We start from the raw sequence: 24,070 nt of genomic DNA, 5'->3' as shown, positions 1-24,070 counted from the left end.
CTAGCTGCAGCATTTTGAATTAACTGAAGGCTTTTTAGGGAACTTTTAGGACAACCTGATAATAATGAATTACAATAGTCCAGCCTAGAGGAAATAAATGCATGAATTAGGTTTTCAGCATCACTCTGAGACAAGACCTTTCTGATTTTAGAGATATTGCATAAATGCAAAAATCAGTCCTACATATTTGTTTAATATGCGCTTTGAATGACATATCCTGATCAAAAATGACTCCAAGATTTCTCACAGTATTACTAGAGGTCAGGGTAATGCCATCCAGAGTAAGGATCTGGTTAGACACCATGTTTCTAAGATTTGTGGGGCCAAGTACAATAACTTCAGTTTTATCTGCGTTTAAAAGCAGGAAATTAGAGGTCATTCATGTCTTTATGTCTGTAAGACAATCCTGCAGTTTAGCTAATTGGTGTGTGTCCTCTGGCTTCATGGATAGATAAAGCTGGGTATCATCTGCGTAACAATGAAAATTTAAGCAATACCGTCTAATAATACTGCCTAAGGGAAGCATGTATAAAGTGAATAAAATTGGTCCTAGCACAGAACCTTGTGGAACTCCATAATTAACTTTAGTCTGTGAAGAAGATTCCCCATTTACATGAACAAATTGTAATCTATTAGACAAATATGATTCAAACCACCGCAGCGCAGTGCCTTTAATACCTATGGCATGCTCTAATCTCTGTAATAAAATTTTATGGTCAACAGTATCAAAAGTAGCACTGAGGTCTAACAGAACAAGCACAGAGATGAGTCCACTGTCCGAGGCCATAAGAAGATCATTTGTAACCTTCACTAATGCTGTTTCTGTACTATGATGAATTCTAAAACCTGACTGAAACTCTTCAAATAGACCATTCCTCTGCAGATGATCAGTTAGCTGTTTAACAACTACCCTTTCAAGAATTTTTGAGAGAAAAGGAAGGTTGGAGATTGGCCTATAATTAGCTAAGATAGCTGGGTCAAGTGATGGCTTTTTAAGTAATGGTTTAATTACTGCCACCTTAACAGCCTGTGGTACATAGCCAACTAACAAAGATAGATTGATCATATTTAAGATCGAAGCATTAAATAATGGTAGGGCTTCCTTGAGCAGCCTGGTAGGAATGGGGTCTAATAAACATGTTGATGGTTTGGATGAAGTAACTAATGAAAATAACTCAGACAGAACAATCGGAGAGAAAGAGTCTAACCAAATACCGGCATCACTGAAAGCAGCCAAAGATAACGATACGTCTTTGGGATGGTTATGAGTAATTTTTTCTCTAATAGTTAAAATGTTGTTAGCAAAGAAAGTCATGAAGTCATTACTAGTTAAAGTTAATGGAATACTCAGCTCAATAGAGCTCTGACTCTTTGTCAGCCTGGCTACAGTGCTGAAAAGAAACCTGGGGTTGTTCCTATTTTCTTCAATTAGTGATGAGTAGAAAGATGCCCTAGCTTTACGGAGGGCTTTTTTATAGAGCAACAGACTCTTTTTCCAGGCTAAGTGAAGATCTTCTAAATTAGTGAGACGCCATTTCCTTTCCAACTTACGGGTTATCTGCTTTAAGCTACGAGTTTGTGAGTTATACCACGGACTCAGGCACTTCTGATTTAAAGCTCTCTTTTTCAGAGGAGCTACAGCATCCAAAGTTGTCTTCAATGAGGATGTAAAACTATTGACGAGATACTCTATCTCACTTACAGAGTTTAGGTAGCTACTCTGCACTGTGTTGGTATATGGCATTAGAGAACATAAAGAAGGAATCATATCCTTAAACCTAGTTACAGCGCTTTCTGAAAGACTTCTAGTGTAATGAAACTTATTCCCCACTGCTGGGTAGTCCATCAGAGTAAATGTAAATGTTATTAAGAAATGATCAGACAGAAGGGAGTTTTCAGGGAATACTGTTAAGTCTTCTATTTCCATACCATAAGTCAGAACAAGATCTAAGATATGATTAAAGTGGTGGGTGGACTCATTTACATTTTGAGCAAAGCCAATAGAGTCTAATAATAGATTAAATGCAGTGTTGAGGCAGTTGTTGTCAAGACAGAAAACTTAAAGCAATATGTCTCAAAAATCGAAAATGCACAACAAAACAAATGAGGAACAAATGGGAGGAAACTGGAGTCAATGTCTGTGACCGAACTGTAAGAAACCGCATAAACGAAATGGGATTTACATACAGAAAAGCTAAACGAAAGCCATCATTAACACCTAAACAGAAAAAAATAAGGTTACAATGGGCTAAAGAAAAGGAATCGTGGACTGTGGATGACTGGATGAAAGTCATATTCAGTGATGAATCTTGAATCTGCATTGGGCAAGGTGATGATGCTGGAACTTTTGTTTGGTGCCGTTCCAATAAGATTTATAAAGATGACTGCTTGAAGAGAACATGTAAATTTCCACAGTCATTGACGATATGGGGCTGCATGTCAGGTAAAGGCACTGGGGAGATGGCTGTCATTACATCATCAATAAATGCACAAGTTTACATTGATATTTTGGACACTTTTCTTATCCCATCAATTGAAAGGTTGTTTGGGGATGATATCATTTTTCAAGATGATAATGCATCTTGCCATAGAGCAAAAACTGTGAAAACATTCCTTGCAAAAAGACACATAGGGTCAATGTCATGGCCTGCAAATAGTCCGGATCTTAATCCAATTGAAAATCTTTGGTGGAAGTTGAAGAAAATGGTCCATGACAAGGCTCCAACCTGCAAAGCTGATCTGGCAACTGCAATCAGAGAAAGTTCGAGCCAGATTGATGAAGAGTACTGTTTGTCACTCATTAAGTCCATGCCTCAGAGACTGCAAGCTGTTACAAAAGCCAGAGGTGGTGCAACAAAATACTAGTGATGTGTTGGAGCGTTCTTTTGTTTTTCATGATTCCATAATTTTTTTCCTCAGAATTGAGTGATTCCATATTTTTTCCCTCTGCTTGGTCTAAAAAAGTAACCGTTACTGACTGCCACAATTTTTTTTTCCTGATTTCTTATAGTGTTTCTTAAAGCCATAAAGTTGCCATTTGAAATGACTTTAGTTTTGTGTCATGTCTGTGATCTGCTTTTTTTCTACAAAATTAAACAAATGAATGAACATCCTCCGAGGCCGGTGATTCCATAATTTTTGCCAGGGGTTGTATAAAAAGGGTGAGCATCATTTTTGTATATTTGGTAGAGAATCTTACAGGAAATGTTCAGTTACTTTTCACATGCAGTATCTGGGTACATTAGGGGAGGTGATGGTCTAGTGGTTAAGGCATTTGGCTTCAGACCAGAAGATCCTCGGTTCAAATCCCAGCCTGAGTGGAAATTCACTTGGGGCCCCTTGGGCAAGGTCCATAATCCCCTACTGCTCCCGGTGTGTAGTGAGCACCTTGTATGGCAGCACCCTCACATCGGGGTGAATGTGAGGCATTATTGTAAAGTGCTTTGAGTGTCTGATGCAGACAGAAAAGCGCTATATAAATGCAGTCCATTTACCATTAATAAGTAAATTAAACTTTTAATTCATTGTTTATCTTAAAAATACCAGCTAAGCCTCAAACGGAACTAACCAATCGTTCCATTGATTACAAGCAATTGGCCAGTGACAATTGCTGTAACACTGCAAGTTGATGTGTGGTGACAACATGGCTGCCTACAGCGAACAGGATGCATTGTTATTGGATGAAGAAAAAGTGTATTTTATGTGTATCGTACAGTCCAAAAGTGCAAAGTCGTACCATTTTCAGAGAAGACGTGTGTGTTTTTTTAGAATACGTTCCAAAATGGAAGACTTTGGAAGTTGCGCAAGCAGAAATTGCAAAGAATTACGTTGCTCAACACCCGGCCATGTCTGCAGATTTCAGTAGTAATCATCATAATAATAATAATGGTGAACCTCCAATATCTGGCCATGGTGGATTAAACAAGTCGGGCGACTCACGCTTTACTGATTTAGAAATAGAAAAAGTAGTAGTAGTAGTTTATTTGTCATCTCGACCATGCACAGCAATACACAATACATAGCAAAGCGAAACACCGTTTCTCCAGGACCAAGGTGCCACATAAAAACAACAAAAATTCCAACAAAAGCAAGCTTGCAGCAGCATACACGCTGAAGCAAGGCGACCCACAACAGACACAAGTATGATCACCAGATACACAAGCACACAACTACACTCAACAAAAATATAAACGCAACACTTTTGGTTTTGCTCCCATTTTGTATGAGATGAACTCAAAGATCTAAAACTTTTTCCACATACACAATATCACCATTTCCCTCAAATATTGTTCACAAACCAGTCTAAATCTGTGATAGTGAGCACTTCTCCTTTGCTGAGAAAATCCATCCCACGTCACAGGTGTGCCATACCAAGATGCTGATTAGACACCATGATTAGTGCACAGGTGAGCCTTAGACTGCCCACAATAAAAGGCCACTCTGAAAGGTGCAGTTTTATCACACAGCACAATGCCACAGATGTCGCAAGATTTGAGGGAGCGTGCAATTGGCATGCTGACAGCAGGAATGTCAACCAGAGCTGTTGCTCGTGTATTGAATGTTCATTTCTCTACCAGAAGCCATCTCCAAAGGCGTTTCAGAGAATTTGGCAGTACATCCAACCAGCCTCACAACCGCAGACCACGTGTAACCACACCAGCCCAGGACCTCCACATCCAGCATGTTCACCTCAAAGATCGTCTGAGACCAGCCACTCAGACAGCTGCTGAAACAATTTTTTTGCATAACCAAAGAATTCCTGGACAAACTGTCAGAAACCGTCTCAGGGAAGCTCATCTGCATGCTCGCCTTCCTCATCGGGGTCTCGACCTGACTCCAGTTCGTCGTCGTAACCGACTTGAGTGGGCAAATGCTCACATTCGCTGGCGTTTGGCACGTTGGAGAGGTGTTCTCTTCACGGATGATGCGAAGGAGATGTGTTGTACTGCATGAGGCATATGGTGGTCACACCAGATACTGACTGGTATCCCCCCCGCAATAAAACAAAACTGCACCTTTCAGAGTGGCCTTTTATTGTGGGCAGTCTAAGGCACACCTGTGCACTAATCATGGTGTCTAATCAGCATCTTCGTATGGCACACCTATGAGGTGGGATGGATTATCTCAGCAAAGGAGAAGTGCTCACTATCACAGATTTCGACTGGTTTGTGAACAATATTTGAGCGAAATGGTGATATTGTGTATGTGGAAAAAGTTTTAGATCTTTGAGTTCATCTCATACAAAATGGGAGCAAAACCAAAAGTGTTGCATTTATATTTTTGTTGAGTATAACTGCCATACGCAAACAGATTGAAAATCACCAAAAAAGTCACAATGAATGCACTTATTCAGACCAGAGAATGATTATTGAGGGGTCTAATATCTTGGGGAAAGAAACTGTTACATAGCCTAGATGTGAGGGCCTGAATACTTTGGTACCTTTTTCCAGTCTGTAGAAGAGTGAAGAGTGTGTGTGATCATCCACAATGCTAGTTGCTTTGCGGATACAACGTGTAGTGTAAATATCTGTGATGGTTCCGTCCTCAAGGTGCAGGGTCCTACAATCCGAAACGGTGCGGTTCCCAAACCAGGCAGTGATATAGAATAGAATGCCTTTATTGTCACTATACACATGTACAATGAGATTTAAAGGAAGGTGATGGTCTAGTGGTTAAAGCCTTGGGCTTGAGACCAGAGGATCTTTGGTTCAAACTCCAGCCTGACTGTAAAATCACTAAGGGCCCTTGGGAAAGGTCTTTAATCCCCTAGTTGCTCCCGGTGTGTAGTGAGCGCCTTGTATAGCAGCACCCTGACATCGGGGTGAAAGTGAGGCATCATTGTAAAGTGCTTTGAGCATCTGATGCAGATGGAAAAGTGCTACATAAATGCATTCCATTTATTTAAAGCAACTCCTTCACAGCCAAACGTATAAAACAAGTGATACAGGAAGGTGGGGGGCAAGGTGCACAGTCTGAGGTGTATATAAAACTGCAAAAAAGTAAACACTGTGTATTTGCAACAAGTCTGAGTATGTTTTGAAATACAATGTGCTATATTGCATGTTATAAACTAGATGTTGCACAGTCGTATTGATCATATGCAGTGAGTAATGGATATTGGACAGAGAGAGTTTCGGATAGATACAGATATTGCACAGTAATGTATTTCACAGTCGGTGGGTAAAGAAAGTCTGGGGGGTTTGACTCAAGCATCAGTGCACTTGTGAGTTCAGGTTGGTTATGGTTTTTGGGGAATAAAAACAGTCATTTGGTGATGGTGAACAGTTCACACTGAAATCTGTTATTGTCACATTAAACAGAATAACTTGAACAGGGCCACAGAAAATTGGCTGTGAGCCGTCAGCGGTAACTGAGCGTTCAGGTCTGCAGTCTGAACGTCATGTTTGTCATTACCATAATCTTCTTATCAATCCTCCTCATTTTAGATTTGGTTGCCCTTTGTCTTGATGCTGCTGCTAACTTTAAATGGTACTAAATGGACTGCATTTATGTAGTGCTTTTCCATCTGCATCAGATGCTCAAAGCACTTTACAATAATGCCTCACATTCACCCTGATGTCAGGCTGCTGTTATGCAAGGTGCTCACTACACACTGGGAGCAACTAGGGGATTAAGGACCTTGCCCAAGGACCCTTAGTGTTTTTCCAGTCAGGCTGGGATTTGAACTGAGGATCCTCTGGTCTCAAGATCAACGATTAACCACAAGACCATCACCTCCCCTAATCCCCTCCAATTTGGACGTAAATGAACTATTATAACGTTTCACAGGTTTTGGAGAACTTCTCTGATGCTCCCATGACGCCTAAACAAATCCTCCATGTCATCCAGACCAAGGGGTTGAAAGAGATGAGGTCAGACACACACACACACACACTCTCTCATTCCGTTTACCTTGAACTTCAGGCGCCACTCATCTCTTTGATCAAACATAGTGGATCGCACACCTTTAAAACCAAACTGTCAGACATGCCAGCTTGAACTGTGGCTGCAGGTCACAGTAATGACCTTTAACACCAGCAGTGATGTCTTATCATTGCAGACCCGTCAACCAATCACCTGATCCAAACTTAACTTAACCAAACCCTAAACAAATCTCTATGACTTGATATAAATTGAATCAAAATGTCAAAGCTGAAGCAATGGGTTGCAGAAGTTACTGCACCCTTCACTCGCTCTGTTTGCTTGCATACTAAACACCCAAACATTGTCCAGTTACTGGCAGTTATCTGTTCATTAAGTGGACATTTAAACAGCTAAATTTTATGTGCAGATACTGACGATTATCTGATTGAGGATTATCACACCTGGATTTCTACCCAATACTCCGACGTCTTCGGTATGTGTAGACCATTAATCTGATTTATTTCATTTTTACATTTGTGCAGCGGTAGAAGCAGTTGCCAATCAGATGTCCAGATGGACAGCGGTGCACAGTTGTCTCCTTGGGTTTTGGAACATCCTTCATCAGATCACAAAGTTCAGAGTCTCTTGTGGCCCAAAAAATTTGCCAGTACCCACAAGTGACAATCAACATCCTTAGTGTGTTGTTTCAGCATTTTAAAGAGCAAATTTCTTGGCGAGGTCTGTGGTTTATAGATGTATTTGCTGGGTTTGAGGAGTTTACTGTGATGTAAAAGCATGATGTCATATTCTCTCATTGTTCACTCTTCTCGCTTGCGGGGGGGGTTGAGAGACAGAGAGAAGGAGCACCGTCTTTTTGTTCGAGCTGCCCTTTCTCCTTTCTCCACTTCGAAAGCAATCCAACAAATGAACTGAAATCACCTAAACCAAGTTTTTGTGATTGTGTAACTGGAGATCATGTAAATATGACAGGCAAGATTATTACTGTTATCTGATTATTCCAAATGAACGGGTTATTATGTTTGTGTAAACATGTTTACTGTAACACAAATCAACTCTCAAGGGGATGGACACATGAATGTTTATATATCTTTGACTTCATTTCCATCAGTCGTTAAGACGAACACTGATAACTCTGTCTGGAAGAAACGGTTCTTAAAAATGGGGTGAGGTGCAAAAAGAGGACTCATGACACTAAATGGTCTAAAACGGTCAAAAATAAACCTGAAATGTCACTCTGGCTGTAGAGAGACGGGACGCTGTACATTTGGAGCTCTTGGTTCTGTCATGCGAGTCCACAGTACATTGATATCTGGTTCGAGGCCCAGCACAGTCTCCTAGAATTTTCCACACAGCGCAATCATTTAGCCGTCCAGTGTTTACATGGGTCAAAGCTGGGAATCAGAGTTTGTTGATACAAATAGCCAATAATCAATAAATTGGGAAAAATGCAGCATCTCCACATGCATTCCTCAAAATATTGTACGGCAGTTAAATCTTCTTCTTTCAGCTGCTTCTATTAGGGGGTGGTACAGCAGATCAGTCATTTCCGTCTCACCCGGTGTCTTCCTCCGTCTCACCACCCACCTGCATGTCCTCCCTCAGCACATCCATAAACCTCCTCTTTGGCCTCCCTCTTCTCCTCCTGCCTGGTGGCTCCATCCTCAGCATCCTTCTCCCTATATACCCTGGCTCCCTCCTCTGCACATGTCCAAACCATCTCAATCTCGCCTCTCTGACTTTGTCTCCAAATCGTCCCACCTGAGCTGTCCCTCTGATATGTTCATTTCTAATCCTGTCCATCCTCGTCACTCCCAAAGAGAATTTCAACATCTTCAGCTCTGCCTCCTGTCTTTTTGTTAGTGCCACCATCTCTAAGCCGTCCTACATAGCTGGTCTCACTACTGTCTTGTTGACTTTCTCCTTCACTCTTGCTGATATTCTTTGGTCACAAATCACTCCTGCCACCTTTCTCCATCCACTCCACCCTGCCTGACCTCTCTTCTTCACCTCTCTACCACACTCTCCATTACTTTGGACAATTGACCCCAAATATTTAAACTCATCTACTTTCACCACTTCTACTCCTTGTAACTGCACTATTCCACTGGGCTACCTCTCATTCACACACATGGACTTAGTCTTACTCCTACTGACTTTCATTCTCTTTCTCTCCAGAGCATATTTCCACATTTCCAGGCCAGACTCAACCTGTTCTCTACTCTCACTACAGATCACAATGTCATCTGCAAGCATAGTCCTTGGAGACTCCTGTCTGATCTCATCCGTCATCTTGTCCATCACCATTGCGAACAAGAAAGGACTCAGAGCTGATCCATGGTGTAATCCCACCTCCATCTTGAATGAATGAATGAATGAAAACTGTTTATTTCGAACATTTGATACAACAACAATTACAAGATAGATCAGTAAAGACAACAACAAAAAAGTTCCTACTGTGTACCCAACATGTCCGAAAAGGGGTAGGGTGAAGCATCAGCTTATTTATCCCTACCCCTTCTTCCCCACAACCAGTAATACCCTTTGCCACATATACACATAGGTTCCTACACACCTAAACCGATATATATATATATATATATATATATATATATATATATACACACATATACACATATACATACACACATATACACATATATATACACAAACATAAATATACACCTACACATACCTACTTACATACAAAATACTATATATTTACAAGCCGAAGCAAAAAACAAAAACACCCTAACCCTCATTACCCTTCCTCCTCCCTATACCTAGAAAAAACCATATTTTTGTACCGCTGTTTGAACTGGTTCATGCTTGGACATTGCTTGAGCCCCACTCCCAATCTGTTCCACATCCTCACCCCACAGACAGAAATACAGAAACCTTTTAATGTTGTTCGTGCCCACTGATGCTTTAAATTAAATTTCCCCCTCAGACTGTAATCCCCTGATCTGTTAAAAAACATATTTTTAATATTTGCTGGAAGTAAATTGTTTATTGCTTTATACACAATTTGTACTGTTTGAAAATGAACCAAGTCTGTGAATTTTAAGAATTTGGATTGTAAAAATAGTGGATTTGTATGATCTCTATAGCCAGTATTATGAATAATTCTTATAGCTCTTTTCTGCATTACTGATAGTGATTGTGTTGTACCTTTATAAGTATTACCCCATACCTCTGCACAGTACTGTAAATATGGTAAAACCAGTGAGCAGTAAAGAATGCGGAGTGAGTTGTGGTCCAGAATATGTTTCGCTTTGTTTAGAACTGAAATGCTTCTTGACAGTTTACTTTGTGTATGTTTTATATGAGTCTTCCAGTTTATCTTATCATCTATTATCACCCCCAGAAACTTATTTTCATGTACCCTTTCAATATCTACCCCCTCGACTTGTAACTGAACCTGTATGTCTGTATTACAATAGCCAAATAACATGTATTTTGTTTTACTTAAGTTTAATGATAATTTGTTTCTGTCAAACCATATTTTCAATTTTCCCATTTCTATACTGATCCTCCTCAGTAACTCCTGCAAATCCCCCCCTGAACAAAAAATGCTTGTCATCTGCAAATAATACTAATTTTAATATTTTGGAAACATTGACAATATCATTTATATAAATTAGAAACAGTTTTGGACCCAATACTGACCCCTGTGGGACGCCACAAGCATTGTCCAAGCATGATGATGTATATTCCCCCAACTTCACAAACTGTTTTCTGTTACTTAAGTAGCTTCTCACCCAGTGCAACACCAACCCCCTAATCCCATACTGTTCAAGTTTATTGATTAATATGTCATGATTGATTGTATCAAAAGCCTTTTTAAGGTCTATAAATATTCCAACTGAATGTAATTTGTGGTCTATGGCGTTTGTAATCTCAACTGATTCTATTAATGCAAGTGATGTTGAACTATGTGCTCTGAATCCATATTGACTATCAGTAAGTAATTTATGTTTATTTATGAATTTGTCTAATCTATTATTGAATAACTTTTCTAATAATTTGGAAAATTGTGGAAGCAAAGAAACAGGTCTATAATTTGTGAAGTGGTGTCTATATCCCCAGTCTTATACAGCGGCACAACCTTAGCTATTTTCATTTGATTGGGAAATTTACCAGTTTGAAATGATAAGTTACAGATGTATGTTAATGGTTCTACAATCCATTCAATGACCTGTTTTACCACCACCATATCAATTTCATTTAAATCGGTAGATGTTTTATATTTACAATTATTTACAATGTCTATAATTTCTTTTCTATCCACTGCTGTGAGGAACATTGAACAGGGATTTCTTTGAGATTATTATCCCAATCCTCAGGTTGGGAATCGGGAATTTTTTCTGCCAAGCTTGGTCCAATATTTACAAAAAAATTATTAAAATCGTTGACTACCTCATCCTTATTTTCCTTCTTGACATTATTATCAATGAAATACTGAGGGTAACTCTGTTTTTTATTACCATTTTTGATAATGCTATTTAATATATCCCATATTCCTTTAATATTGTTTTTGTTATTATATAATATGTTACTATAATATTCCTTCCTACATACCCGTATAATATTAGTTAATCTATTTTTGTATTTCTTATATCTATTTTCTGCCTCTTTAGTTTTATGAATTCTCTATACAGTGTATTTTTCTTATTACATGCATTTCGTAACCCTTTCGTCATCCATGGTCGAGCTTGGATTTTTTGTTTTCTGTAGTCTTGTTTAATTGGACAATTTTTATCATATAATGATGTAAATATTTGTAAAAAAGTTTCATATGCACTATCAACATCACTTTCACTGTATACCTTTTCCCAGTTTTGCTCCTGTAAATCCTTCTTTAGTGTGTTCATGTTTTCCTCTGTCCGCACTCGCCTGTATTTTATTTTCTCCTCTGGCTGATTCCGCCGATGGTTTCTATTATAAACGATGAAAACTGGTAGATGATCACTAATGTCATTGATTAATAATCCACTCACAGTGTTATTCTCAATATCATTGCTGAATATATTATCAATTAAGGTAGCACTATGGGATGTAATTCTGCTTGGCCTGGTGATTTTTGGATATAAACTCATACTGTACATTATACTGATAAATTCATCTGTTATTTTATGCTTATTTGGATTGAGCAGATCAATATTTAAGTCACCACAAATGAACACAGTTTTTTGATTAGTTTTTGAGAACATTTTTCCCATACAGTCAGTGAATGTTTCAATACTAGATCCTGGTGCTCTATATATACAGCTGACTAATACATTTTTGCTTTTTTCTTCACATATTTCAATAGTTATACATTCTAATAAGTTATCAATCACAGTTGTCATATTGTCTACTATTTTATAATCCATGTTCTTATCCACATACACAGCCACTCCTCCTCCACTCTTATTCTTTCTGTTTACACAATTAAATTCATATCCATCCAATTCAAAATCCATTCCTTTATCTTCATTGATCCATGTTTCTGATACAGCAATTATGTTAAATATTTTTTTAAACTGACTTAAATATTCTTTAATGTTGTTAAAGTTTGCATATAGACTTCTGCTGTTGAAATGGATTATTGATAATTTGTTATCCGTTCTAATGATCCGATTAAACTGTTCATCTGTATAATAGCAACAACTGTCATTGATATTTGAGAAGAAATTATTGTCCGGGTCTATATCGTGCTCCAAGTCCAGTACATTGTGGTCTGTGTATTTAAATGTTCTCAGTTCTACTTTTCCATGATCAGCAATCCTTTGAGTTATATCCTTCTTGTCTCCAGATGTAGATGAATAGGTAGTAGATGAATAGGTTCCTCTGGTCTGTGTCATGGTGTTGTGATGTGTTTGTGTCCTCATACCTTATTGGTCATATTTGTCCAGATCCTCGATGTTCCTGATTACCATAACCTTCGCTTGTTCTGGTGTTCCATTCAATTTGATAAATGTTTTGCAGTTGGATGTCCATGTCTGTTGAATTTTTCCCTGCTTTTTTAAGAAACGAGCTTTCCTGGCGATGTCTGCGTTTCTTTTGGTCAGATGTTCATTGATGAATACGTTTGTTCCTTTGAGTTTCCGTCCCTGTTTTAACAATGCCATTTTATGTTTTCTGTTGACAAACCTCATTATAACTGCTCGCTTGTCTCCATCCTCTCTCCTGGGCAGGGGGTGGCACGCTTCAATGTTATTACAGTCCATTTGAATACCTTTAGATTGCAGGAAGTCAGCCACCTGTTGTTCCACTGAGCTGGCCTCCTGCTCACTGGCCTCCCCTCCGCTGTCTTCTGACACCGCCCGTGCGTAGGATCGAGGTTTAATATGAATTCCTGTAATAATAACGTCGTTCATCCTTGTGTATTGTTCCAACTCCGCAACACGGTTCTCCAGGTACACCAGACGCCGGTCTTTCTCGGCATTCTGGATCCGGAGAGCCTTCACTTCTTCCACCAGCTCCATAATGGATTTCTGCTGCATTTTAACCACAGAGATTTCCTCAGACAAAAAGTCCAGGGACTTCTTGATATCGTCTCCCTCCTCCGCCGTCAGTGCCTTCTTCGGACCCATGGTCAGATAACTCCGCGCTGGCGCCTCGGGCCTCGGTAAAGCCGCGCCGGTGGAACTGCGCTGACGCCTCGGGCTTCAGGTGGAGCCGCGCCGGTGGAACTGCGCTGACGCCTCGGGCTTCAGGTGGAGCCGCGCCGGTGGATGTGCGCTGGCGCCTCGGGCCTCGGTAAAGCCGCGCCGGTGGAACTGCGCTGACGCCTCGGGCTTCAGGTGGAGCCGCGCCGGTGGATGTGCGCTGACACCTCGGGAGACAGTCCAGGGTCCGGTACACAGAAAGGCAGGCCGCGTAGTAAAGGTACAGATGAGGGCAAGGCAAAATACGTGGTCTTTTTTTGTTTGTTTACAGAAACAACGAGCTAACTTGTATAACTGGTATAATCCCACCTCCATCTTGAATGAGTCTGTCACTCCTACTGCGCACCTCACTGCAGTCACACTGTCCTTGTACATGTCCTGCAACATAACGCATGAGGTCCAAAGGCACATAGGGCTAACATCTGCCTCTTTCGGAAATCTTTCAAGTATAGGGTCTTCCACAATAGAAAACTAACAGTAAAGACTAAGGTTGCTGTCTATAGGGCTGTGTGCTTGTCAGTCTTGCTCTACACCAGTGAAACGTGGACCCCATTCAGATGCCATATTCGCACCCTCGAACAGTTCCATACCTCTTGCCTTCATCGGATGCTTGGGCTGAAGTGGTGGCACAAGGTACCGCATACAGAGATTTGGCAGTGGGCTAACATCATACCATTTGAAACTTTGCTCTTACAGAGGCAGCTGAAATGGTTCGGACATACAAATACGCATGCCGCCTAATCGCCTACCGAGACAGGTATTGTACGGAGAACTCTTGAAGTCAGCACAAGCGGTACAAAAACCAACTGAAGACTAACTTGAAGGACTGTAACACTGAGCCAAGAAGACTCGAAGCACTAGCAGAGAACAGGTGCAGGTGGAGACAGTTGTGTTCGCAAGAACTTGCACCTTCACTACCAGCTATACTCAGAAGGCAGAAGAGAGAAGGGAAAAACTTTGCCAGCCAACTCGGCATCAGGGCCAATACATCTGTGATGTGAGTAGACGAGTGCTTGCTGCCTGAATTGGCTTGGTCAGCCATAGAAGAATGCACCAGAAGTGAAAAGGCATGAAGTGATGTCATCGACAATGATGGACTGCCATAAGCAAAGTAAGCAAGCACGTCCTGCGCTACCCTCACATACTTCTCTGCCACTCCAGACTTCCTCATGCAGTACCACAACTCTTCTCTTGGCACCCTGACATAAGCTTTCTCTAAATCCACAAACACAGTGTAACTCCTTCTGGCTTTCACTATACTTCTCCAACAGTATTCTCAGAGCAAACATTGCATCTGCAGTGCTCTTTCTCAGCATGAAACCATATTGCTGCTCACAGATCTTCACCTGTTTTCTAAGCCTAGCTTCTACTGCTCTTTCCCATAACTTCATGCTGTGGCTGAGCAACTTTATGCCTCTGTAGTTACTGCAGCTCTGCACATCACTGTTGTTCTTAAGAATAGGAACCAGCACACTTTATCTCCACTCCTTGGGCATCCTCTCACTTTCCATGATTTTATTAAACAATCTGGTTAGAAACTCCACTGCCATCTCTCCCAGACATTTCCATGCCTCCATTGGAATGTTATCTAGACTTTCCAGTCTTCATCCTCTTCACCGCTGCCCTCACTTCATCCTTACTAATCACTTGCACTTCCTGATTTTCTCTCTGCACATCCAGCCTTTTCTCTCTCTCATTGTCTTCATTCATCAGCTCCTCAAAATATTCTCAACACACTCTCCTCGCTTGTCAGCACATTTCCATGTGCATCTTTTACCACCCTAACCTGCCGCACATCCTTTTCAGCTCTGCCCCTTTGTCTGGCCAATTGGTACAAGTCCTTTTCTCCTTCCTTTCTGTTTAATTTCTTGTACAGCTCGCTAAATGCCTTTTCCTTAACTTTTGCCACTTCTCCTTTCGCTTTACGCTGCATCTACTTTCTTTATCTCTCCCGACTATCCAAATTCTTTTTGGCAAATATCTTTCTCCTTATGCTTTCCTGGACATCTTCTTTCTTCCATCAAGTCTCTTTGTCTTCTTTCCGCTGTCCAGATGTCGCACCCATTAGCCGTCTCCCTCACCACATCTCCACTACATTTCCAGTTCCATTTGTTGTTGGCCATTCGACTTCTTGTTTATTTGGGTCACCACAGTGGATACAGCCAGATCCGCATTGGTATTTGGCACAAGTTTAATGCTGGATGCCCTTCCTGATGCAACTCCAATGTCATCTGAAGAAACACATGCATCCCCTGGTGTTCTGAAGTGGTGTCTCCCATCCAAGTAGTAACCAGGCTCCACTCTGCTTAGCTTCTGCGATCTGACAGAATCAGGCTGAGACAGAGCAGGCTGGTTGCATTGTACAGCAGTTAAATATTAATAAGTATCATTTAAATCAGATAAAACATAAGACAACACATGAATTGGATCAGGTTATGAGGAGCTGTGTTTTAAAGGAAAATTAAAAAATAATCAGTGATTGATTAAGGTAATTTTCTCACTAGTGTGTTGCCTGTGGGGATCCACGGGCTCTAGATTGGGGTGTGTTCATAAAATAGGTAGCTGACATTTTTCAAGGGTGGTAATAAATTGTGACGTTCCTCTAATGAGTTGGAATGCCATGTGAGACCAGAATGTAATTATCAATGTCCATTGTTCACTTTTGTAAGCTAATATCCATAATTTCTCCAAAAATATTAGTCCTATCAATGTTCCGTTTTGGCGACGTTCATCCTTGACCCAAACTACATAAGCATACCAAATGGCAACTCTCCCCAGTTTGTCCGTGATTTGATTGTTATACAAACGTACACAGAGGCCACTTGACTTTTAATATGTAGATGATTTACTGCCTCCTGCTGGAATGGTGTGAGTCCAAAATTTGTCAACGTCTATTTTTCATTGTTGCCATAGAAGCGCCCCCCCCCCCCCCCCCCCGGAAATATATATGACTGTTTTTTAACTCATATGGCTTGCATGTTTTCAACAGAAAAATGTTCACTGGGAAGCATAAGTCAGTACTGAGGGCCAGGAGGTGTATGGACATGCCTCTTTATGTTAACCAGCTGAGGAGCTGTCAGTAACAGGCTGGAAGCATATAGACACAACCCTTTGTGTTAATTGCCTGATTCAGCCAAGGGAAAAATGACATGGATCACCTGTGTCATACACACACAAGCAAACACATTTATTTATCCTTCAGACATCCAAACATACCTCTAACACTGATTGTAATTTGTAATTGTCAGATTGTATAAATCTATTAAATAAATGTTTTCATGTGTTTATTGATTTATACTCTTACATACTTAAACATTTATGTTTTTATTTATATATGTCGACTTAATTCATGTTTGGTCCTTTGTATATGTACTATATGACACACATTATTTGCAGTGATGCAGTCCGGCATCATTTGGCAAGATGTGCATCATAATTGGGTCAGCAATTGAAAATAGTGCACCATGATTAGGATACAACTTTATGACACAGAGCGCTGTATTGCTCAAACAGGCAGGGCCTGTATTCACAAAACATCCTAAAGTAGCTCTTCTGGACGTCATGCTGAGAAAAATCTTGCAATTCCTTGAATTCTAAGACATTTCCTAGAATTTTCCCTTGGTAAGATAAAAGCTATTCACAAAGCATCTTAGGCCTTAAGAGAGCTACTAAGGTGAAAAAGTGTCTGAGGTCGACCACAAACTTTATCCTGCGCCATCAAGCCGGCAGCATGTTCCTGACTCACAGCCATCCTACACACGGAGAATGTCTCTGTCTTTTCTGCCGTCTCCTCTGTTTATGACACTCTTAGGCTTCTTAAAAGTCCTCCTCCCTCCTCTTGACAGTTTTTCACCTTCAGAGCTCTCTTGAGGCCTAAGATGCTTTGTGAATAACTTTTATCTTACCAAGGGAAAATTCTAGGAAATGTCTGAATTCGAGGAATTGTAAGATTTTTCTTAGAATAATGTCACTGGGAGCTACAGGCCCTGATTTTCATCCAAACAAACCCTTTCCTTTCTGACCCTGAAGAGTCCTGAAAAACAGCTCTGTGTGTGTGGGGGGCTGAAACTGTGCGGTGATTTTAATTCCTCTTTTCTTTCTGTTCCACTGGGCCTTCCTGACCTGCTGCTGGTGTTTGTAGGAGGTAGGTTGGACCAACACATCCACTGCATCACATCTCACCTCCTCTGAGTCATTCTATAATTTGCGGCTCCACGTCCGATCATGTCAGTTGTGTTTATTCTGTTGTCATTGAAAATATCACACCTCACCTGTTAATGAACTGTGTGTTTTGTGGAAACACAAATGTTACCTGCATCCTGTGCTTTATTTTCAATTTTGATGAATAATGAGCAAGATTCAATGTTGAGCTGAATCGTCCTTGGCTCAGAGAAAAACTGTGGCACCATGATCAGGAAATTGTGCCACAGGAAGCACATTTATGGAAACCTTCATGTAGGTCAGCACATCTTCTGCTTGCAGCAAGTCCCTGAGATCAGTTTTCACCTTCCAAATGTAAAGATTTGGCTTTTAGTGAATTCTTACATTTAATGATAGAGCTGCTGAATTACAGCCCTGTACTCTGTTCAGGGTTTTACTTTCATGTCTCTTTTTGGGAAAGTGCTCACAAACGTGAAAAATAGAAAGATTCTTTTTTTCTAAACCAAACCCTTTCAACAATTTAAAAAAAAATGTCACATGACTGCAGTCCAGCAACAACAACACAGTTGTCTGGTTTTCACTTTTCTCAAAATGCAACTCACAAAGAGCTCTGACATACATGATCCAGATTACGAAGACAAGCTCAAAAGCAAAAAGCTGCTGGTTCAGATGGTAGGTCTGTATGTATTCATATTTTTACATTTATATAAGACATTCAACATGTGTCCTTTCACACAGGTGCTGTCACGTCACCTCCAATAAGATCAGCGGTTTTCACCAGTTTAACAAAGTAGTGCCCTGTAAAATACCGTCCAATGAAGCATTCCACGCACAGAGGATGGAGAGTGTGTGGACAGCCACAACAAAAGACAAAAAAAAAAAAATGTGGAAGCAGCAGAAAAGCTGCCAGCGTAAAAGTCAGAGAACGTTAGGACAGTCTGCAAAAAAAGGAAAAATAAAAAACAAATGATCCTTAAATGTACTTTGACTTCTGTTTCATTGCAGACTGTATGATCCAAAGGTGTGTGTGTGAGATATACCGTATATAATATAGCGTATTCACAGCACTGCACTTTTTCCATATTTTATGTTACAGCATTAATCCAAAATGGAGTAAATACATTTTTCTGCTAAAAATTCGACTCACAACACCCCATAATGACATGAACTTTTTTCAAATTTATTAAAAAAAACAAACAAAAAACTAAGACATCACATGTATGTAAGTACTCAACGCGCGCGTCGTGCGGCTCCATCACGTGTTCTCGCTCACTGCAGATCTGGCATTCAGACAGCTGTGTGTAGTGGCTCTTGATGCTCTGACTCCAGCCTCAGTCCATTTGTTGTGAAGCGGGACCTAGTTCTTGAATCGGCTTTGCTAGACTTGGGGGTTGTGAGAAGGAATAACAACATTACAAAGCAGTAAACACTTTAAGGATTTGTTTCCTGATGATCCAGCTGAACGCTGCAGTGGAGCAGTTTTTAATATGGACTTTCTTTAAAAATAGTCCTGCATCTCTTCTGTCACTGTGGCTTTGTTCTCAGATGTCTGTGTTAATGAAAATATTTATGCTGTTCTGTGTGACATGAATGATTGTGATTGTGTGAATTTAAAGTAGGGGTTGGCGATTTTCGGCCAGGCCAATTATCTGCGCTAACTTTCAGTATTTCTGCAGATGTCATATCAGCAATATATAGAAGCCGATATGGCAGTTTACTTTTCTCAGTGCTGGATGTAGTGACTCACTGGTCACCAAGTTCCACCTTCACACACATTTTTTTAAAAAGAGATCACAAGTCAGTGACTTAGTGTTCGACGCTTTGAGCGGCAGCTGAGAGAGCTTCTCTCTGCTATAGCGCACAGCTGAAAGCAGCGTCTCTGTCGGGACTGTCGACTTTCAGGTCATAGTCGCAGAAAGAGGAAAAACTTAATCAGTCCTTTTTTAAATAATCTGGAGCTCCTCCTCTCTCTGTATTTGCTGTTACATTCAGAAATTAAGTGTATTTTACAGATTATTTACAGATAATAAATATTATGACAGGATTATTATGACAGGATTATTATGATTATTATGATTATTATTATTATGATTATTTTGTCAGGTTTTAACAGGAATCAAAGCACTAAACAAAAGCTCCAATAATAAAAGAATAAATGCCCATTGACTCCACCACAAAAAAAAAAACCCACATTAAAGAGCTGAGAACACAAAAAAATGAGGGGGGGGAACCTTATGCTGTAGAAAATACAGGGGGGAAAGTTACTAAAATGAGTGATAAATCATCATGTAATATGTGGCAACACAGAGGAGCCCTTCAGATGTTTTATTTCTCATTTTACGTCCTCATACAGTACCACAATTCTTCTCTTGGCACCCTGTCATAAGCTTTCTCTAAATCCACAAACACAATGTAACGCCTTCTGGCCTTCTCTGTATTTCTCCATCAGTATTCTTAGAGCAAACATTGCATCTGTAGTGCTCAGCATGAAGCCATGTTGCTGCTCACAGATTTTTATTTGTTTTCTAAGCCTAGCTTCTGCTGCTCTTTCCCATAATTTTATACTGTGGCTGATCAACTTTATGCCTCTGTAGTTACTGCACCTCTGCACATTACCCTAAAAATGCATCACCCAATTGAGGGTGATGCTCGTGTTCTTTTATAGAAACAAGTCATGCTTCTGCCTCAGAGCTCGGAAGCATCTGATTAATGACCCTAAAAATCACCTTAACAATAGGTACCAGCATACCTCGTCTCCACTTCTCTCACTTTCCAAGATTCTGTTAAACAATCTGGTTAGAAACTCAACTGTCATCTCTCCTAGACATTTCCATGCCTTTACTGGAATGTTTTAGTTTAAATTACCTCGAATTATAGAATGACTCTTATGTACTTTTGTCACACATTGTTGGAAATGTTGCCTTCTTATTGAAGTAGACTTTCTTTGAATAGAGATGTGCACCTGCTCACCGTGACCTGGCTGCTGCGTCAGCATCAAGGAACCTTGAGGACTGGCTGCACAGTTCAGCACTGGACCACAGTCAGGGACTGTATCTGTACACTTGGTATTGATTACAACTTGGAACTTATTGGTTCTCATTGCAGTTTGTCAGTTAACCCGGCAAAGTTTGTCTGGTGTCTTTTGGACTCTGTGTTTCTTGGGTTACTGCAGGAAGGTCTTTTTAATGCTTAGGGAACCCTGGATGAGACCAAGGACATGTTGACGTGTCACTTGGCTGCAGCAGATTGACAGCTGTTTTCCACAGGTGGGAGTGGAATGGATGTCTGTCTGGGTGGTTGGCAGTCAGGAACCAGGTTGGTGGTGCAGGGTGGTGGTACTAATTATGGACTGCGGTTAGTGGTATGGAGTCACGCTGTTCTGACAGGACAAGCTGTTTGTGGATCTTCTTCAACCTCAGTCAGTCTAACATCATTTGAATTCAAAGAATAAAAGGAGTGAATGTGGCGTCTTAAGATGGTGGTTCCACATTGTGTTTGCAGCTGTTCTTCCACATGAAAGACTTCACCTCGGCCCTCGTTTTAATTTGGCACTTTGAATGGGTGCGGGACTCTGTAACGATGGAGTCCTGCACCTTTGGCCTCCTCCTACCACATGTCCAAGACACACTGGGTAAAACGTTTAGAACAAACCACATTCTGAAATCTGCTGACTCGGAAGTAAAACAGATTGTGGAGATGATTCTCTTCTCACATACACATGTCATTATTTTAATGTGGTCTTTGTCTTTTAATGATCATGAAGTGCTTTACTGTGGACTGACTGACGCCGTAACTGTTTGTCTTCAGCGGGACGGCTCCTCTGGCCTGTCTGGTCACCATGCTCCATTCTCAAGTGAGGGGAGACCGAGTGAAGAACAGCATCTTCTTCAAGCTGCCTGGACGAATGAGCCTGTTCACCCTCAAGGTGCCACATCAGCCCAACACATCCAAACCCCAGCTCTTTAATTTGTGCTCTTTAGAGCTTTAAAAGTTGAGAAACTCCAGCATCGCCCAACGTCCTGTCAGCTGGACTTCGACCGATACACCGCTCAGCCTTTTATGTGCAACAGAGTTCATGTTCAAACTGTAATATGTCAAGCATCAGTTACATTTCTTTATCATGAAGGTTTGATCAGTGGTTGGTACAGCTAACCAAAAAAATTAGCTTTGATAATAGATAATCAGCTAACTGAAAAGTTATCTTTTATAAAGCTAAACCGATAAACGACCCAAAAATTTATCGGAAGCTACGGATAACCAATAACATCCAGTATCGTCTCCGGTACACTTACAACTACTAACAAGCTGATTTTGAGTTTTAACACCACAATCGCTTCTGATAGCATCAAAGGCGACCACAGACACAAACAATGAGTCAGCACTTCTGTCTTTGTGCGCCCTACCGACTGCTGGAAGCTCCTGTTTACTACATGGCTTCCAACAGCGAAGCAGTTGAGAGGAGCAACGAAGCTCAACTCTCTACTCAATAACAGCGTTGCTGTGAGGCCGAGGTCTTGGAAAATAAATCAGTGCTGATTTATGGTTTGGTTTATAAATAAAATTAAGACTGATAGAATAACTCCATTAATGTCAATTCCGTAATTTGTACAAAGTTAAAATATAACATATCTTTTAATGTTGAATAATGCACTAATTCTGAAGTTTTGTAACAGACAGACAGATGGCAAAGGATTATGGGTAAAATGTCCCTCCGCTAACACTGATTGGTTGACTCATTTGTTCTATGTAAACCAACACGTTAATGTGAGGTGTGTCATGTGTTGGTGTTTACAGATAAATGTGCTTTTGTAAAATATGCCATTTTTTATTTGTAAAAAAAAAAAAAAAAAGCATTTTCAAAAAAAAGCCAAGTTGTAATTAGAGAACCGTCTGATATAACCGGTGTCAAAATAAATAGAACACTGCCAACTACTGGACACTCAGTACTAGGGTGAATACTGCCATGAACACTACTGGCCAGTAGATGGCAGTGGAGATTGTGAAAACTTCCAGATAATCCGTGTCTGCTACATTTAAGATGCGTGGAATTTAATAAACGCAAACTGAATTTCAGACATCTTGTATATTACTCTGGAATAAAGACGACAGGCAGTGTTTGACATAAGCAGGACTCTAATAGCAAACAGGAATCGATTGCAGTGATTCCAATTGAAAATAATGGAAGAACAACCTGAGCTCCTTCTGGCATTTTTACATAAAACAAACAATAACAACATCTATAAACCTAGAGAATATATTCACGAGAGTTTTAGGCACAATATACAAAGAGTTTAATGCTGTTGTCCGTGTGGAGTCTGATTAGAGCGTCTCAAATACTTTTCTTCTGTCATGAATGTACTGAGGTACCCATAATGCACCTGGGCACAGCATGTCCACACTAAAACCTTCAAAATTAGTGCATTACTTTAAAACTAAAACATATATCTGATATTCTCACTTTATAAAACTTCAGACGTGACGTTAATTTAAATAACTTGTCCGAAATTAGTTTGGTTAAAATTTTAACCATAATTTAAAACTCTATGCCTCTGGATGACTTGGGTGCCAGCGTATCAGTATGGGGTCAAAAGAAATGAGCCTTTTTTCTTTTTTGTGACCAGGTCTCCTTTGTCTGCAGAGGATAGAGCAGTTTTTTTCTAGAACCAGCCCCTTCTCTGTTTATGGAGGATAGAACTGTGCATCTACTATAAAACATTTACTGATTTTAGATTTCATAGATGTTTGTAACTATTCACCTTTGTTTACCATGTCTGAAAAAATACGTTAGCGGTCTAAAAATGATCAGACCAAAACTTATCGGAAGATAATTAGTCCGATGACGTTTTTCAAAGTTATCTGAAAAGCTAATCCGATAATGAAAACATTATCTTAGGTAATTAGCGGGTTATCGGAACTGTGCCCACCACTGGGTTTGATAACCAAATGTTAGGTTTGTATTTGCATACTGGGTTTGTAAATGTCTTACTCCGTGTTATCAGTACTGGCTCTGCTGTCGATACCTCGTCTGTGAACATAAACCTCAAACTACGACCAGAATTCAGTTCATTTATCACAAGTCGCCCAAAGATGCTTCACAGAGGTGAAGGTTGAACCATGAAGGCATTTATCCAGGAAGACATATCGGTAAAATTAGTATTGTTACCTTCTCAGCAGGAAATATAGACTTCCTCATCGCTTGTGGGGGAAAAAAAAAATCTAAACTCAGATCAGTTTTGCTCCTTTTTTGTACTTTTCATGATTTTGACAGAGGTAGTTTTTTTTCCCACTGATACTGTTCATGTTGCAATTTAAAACAGATAAGTATCTTTAAAATTGTTTTTTAAAACATCGGACACCCTGTTTTCATTCAGGAC

General features: G+C 40.2%; 1 protein-coding gene across 1 annotated transcript in view; it reads left to right on the top strand.

Moving 5' to 3' along the window:
* The window catches only part of asxl1 (ASXL transcriptional regulator 1), a 68,333-nt gene that overhangs the window by 9,015 nt on the left and 35,248 nt on the right, over positions 1–24,070 (top strand). Inside the window, exons 2-3 of the mRNA XM_034173120.1 lie at positions 6,790–6,873; positions 21,502–21,621. Coding sequence (XP_034029011.1) covers positions 6,790–6,873; positions 21,502–21,621 — 204 coding nt within the window. The remainder of the gene's footprint in view (positions 1–6,789; positions 6,874–21,501; positions 21,622–24,070) is intronic.

The sequence above is a fragment of the Thalassophryne amazonica genome, chromosome 6 (assembly GCF_902500255.1).
Source record: "Thalassophryne amazonica chromosome 6, fThaAma1.1, whole genome shotgun sequence".
Taxonomy (NCBI): Eukaryota; Metazoa; Chordata; class Actinopteri; order Batrachoidiformes; family Batrachoididae; genus Thalassophryne; species Thalassophryne amazonica.
The sequence above is the reverse complement of the archived record's forward strand: the minus strand, read 5'-3'. Positions and strand labels throughout refer to the sequence as shown.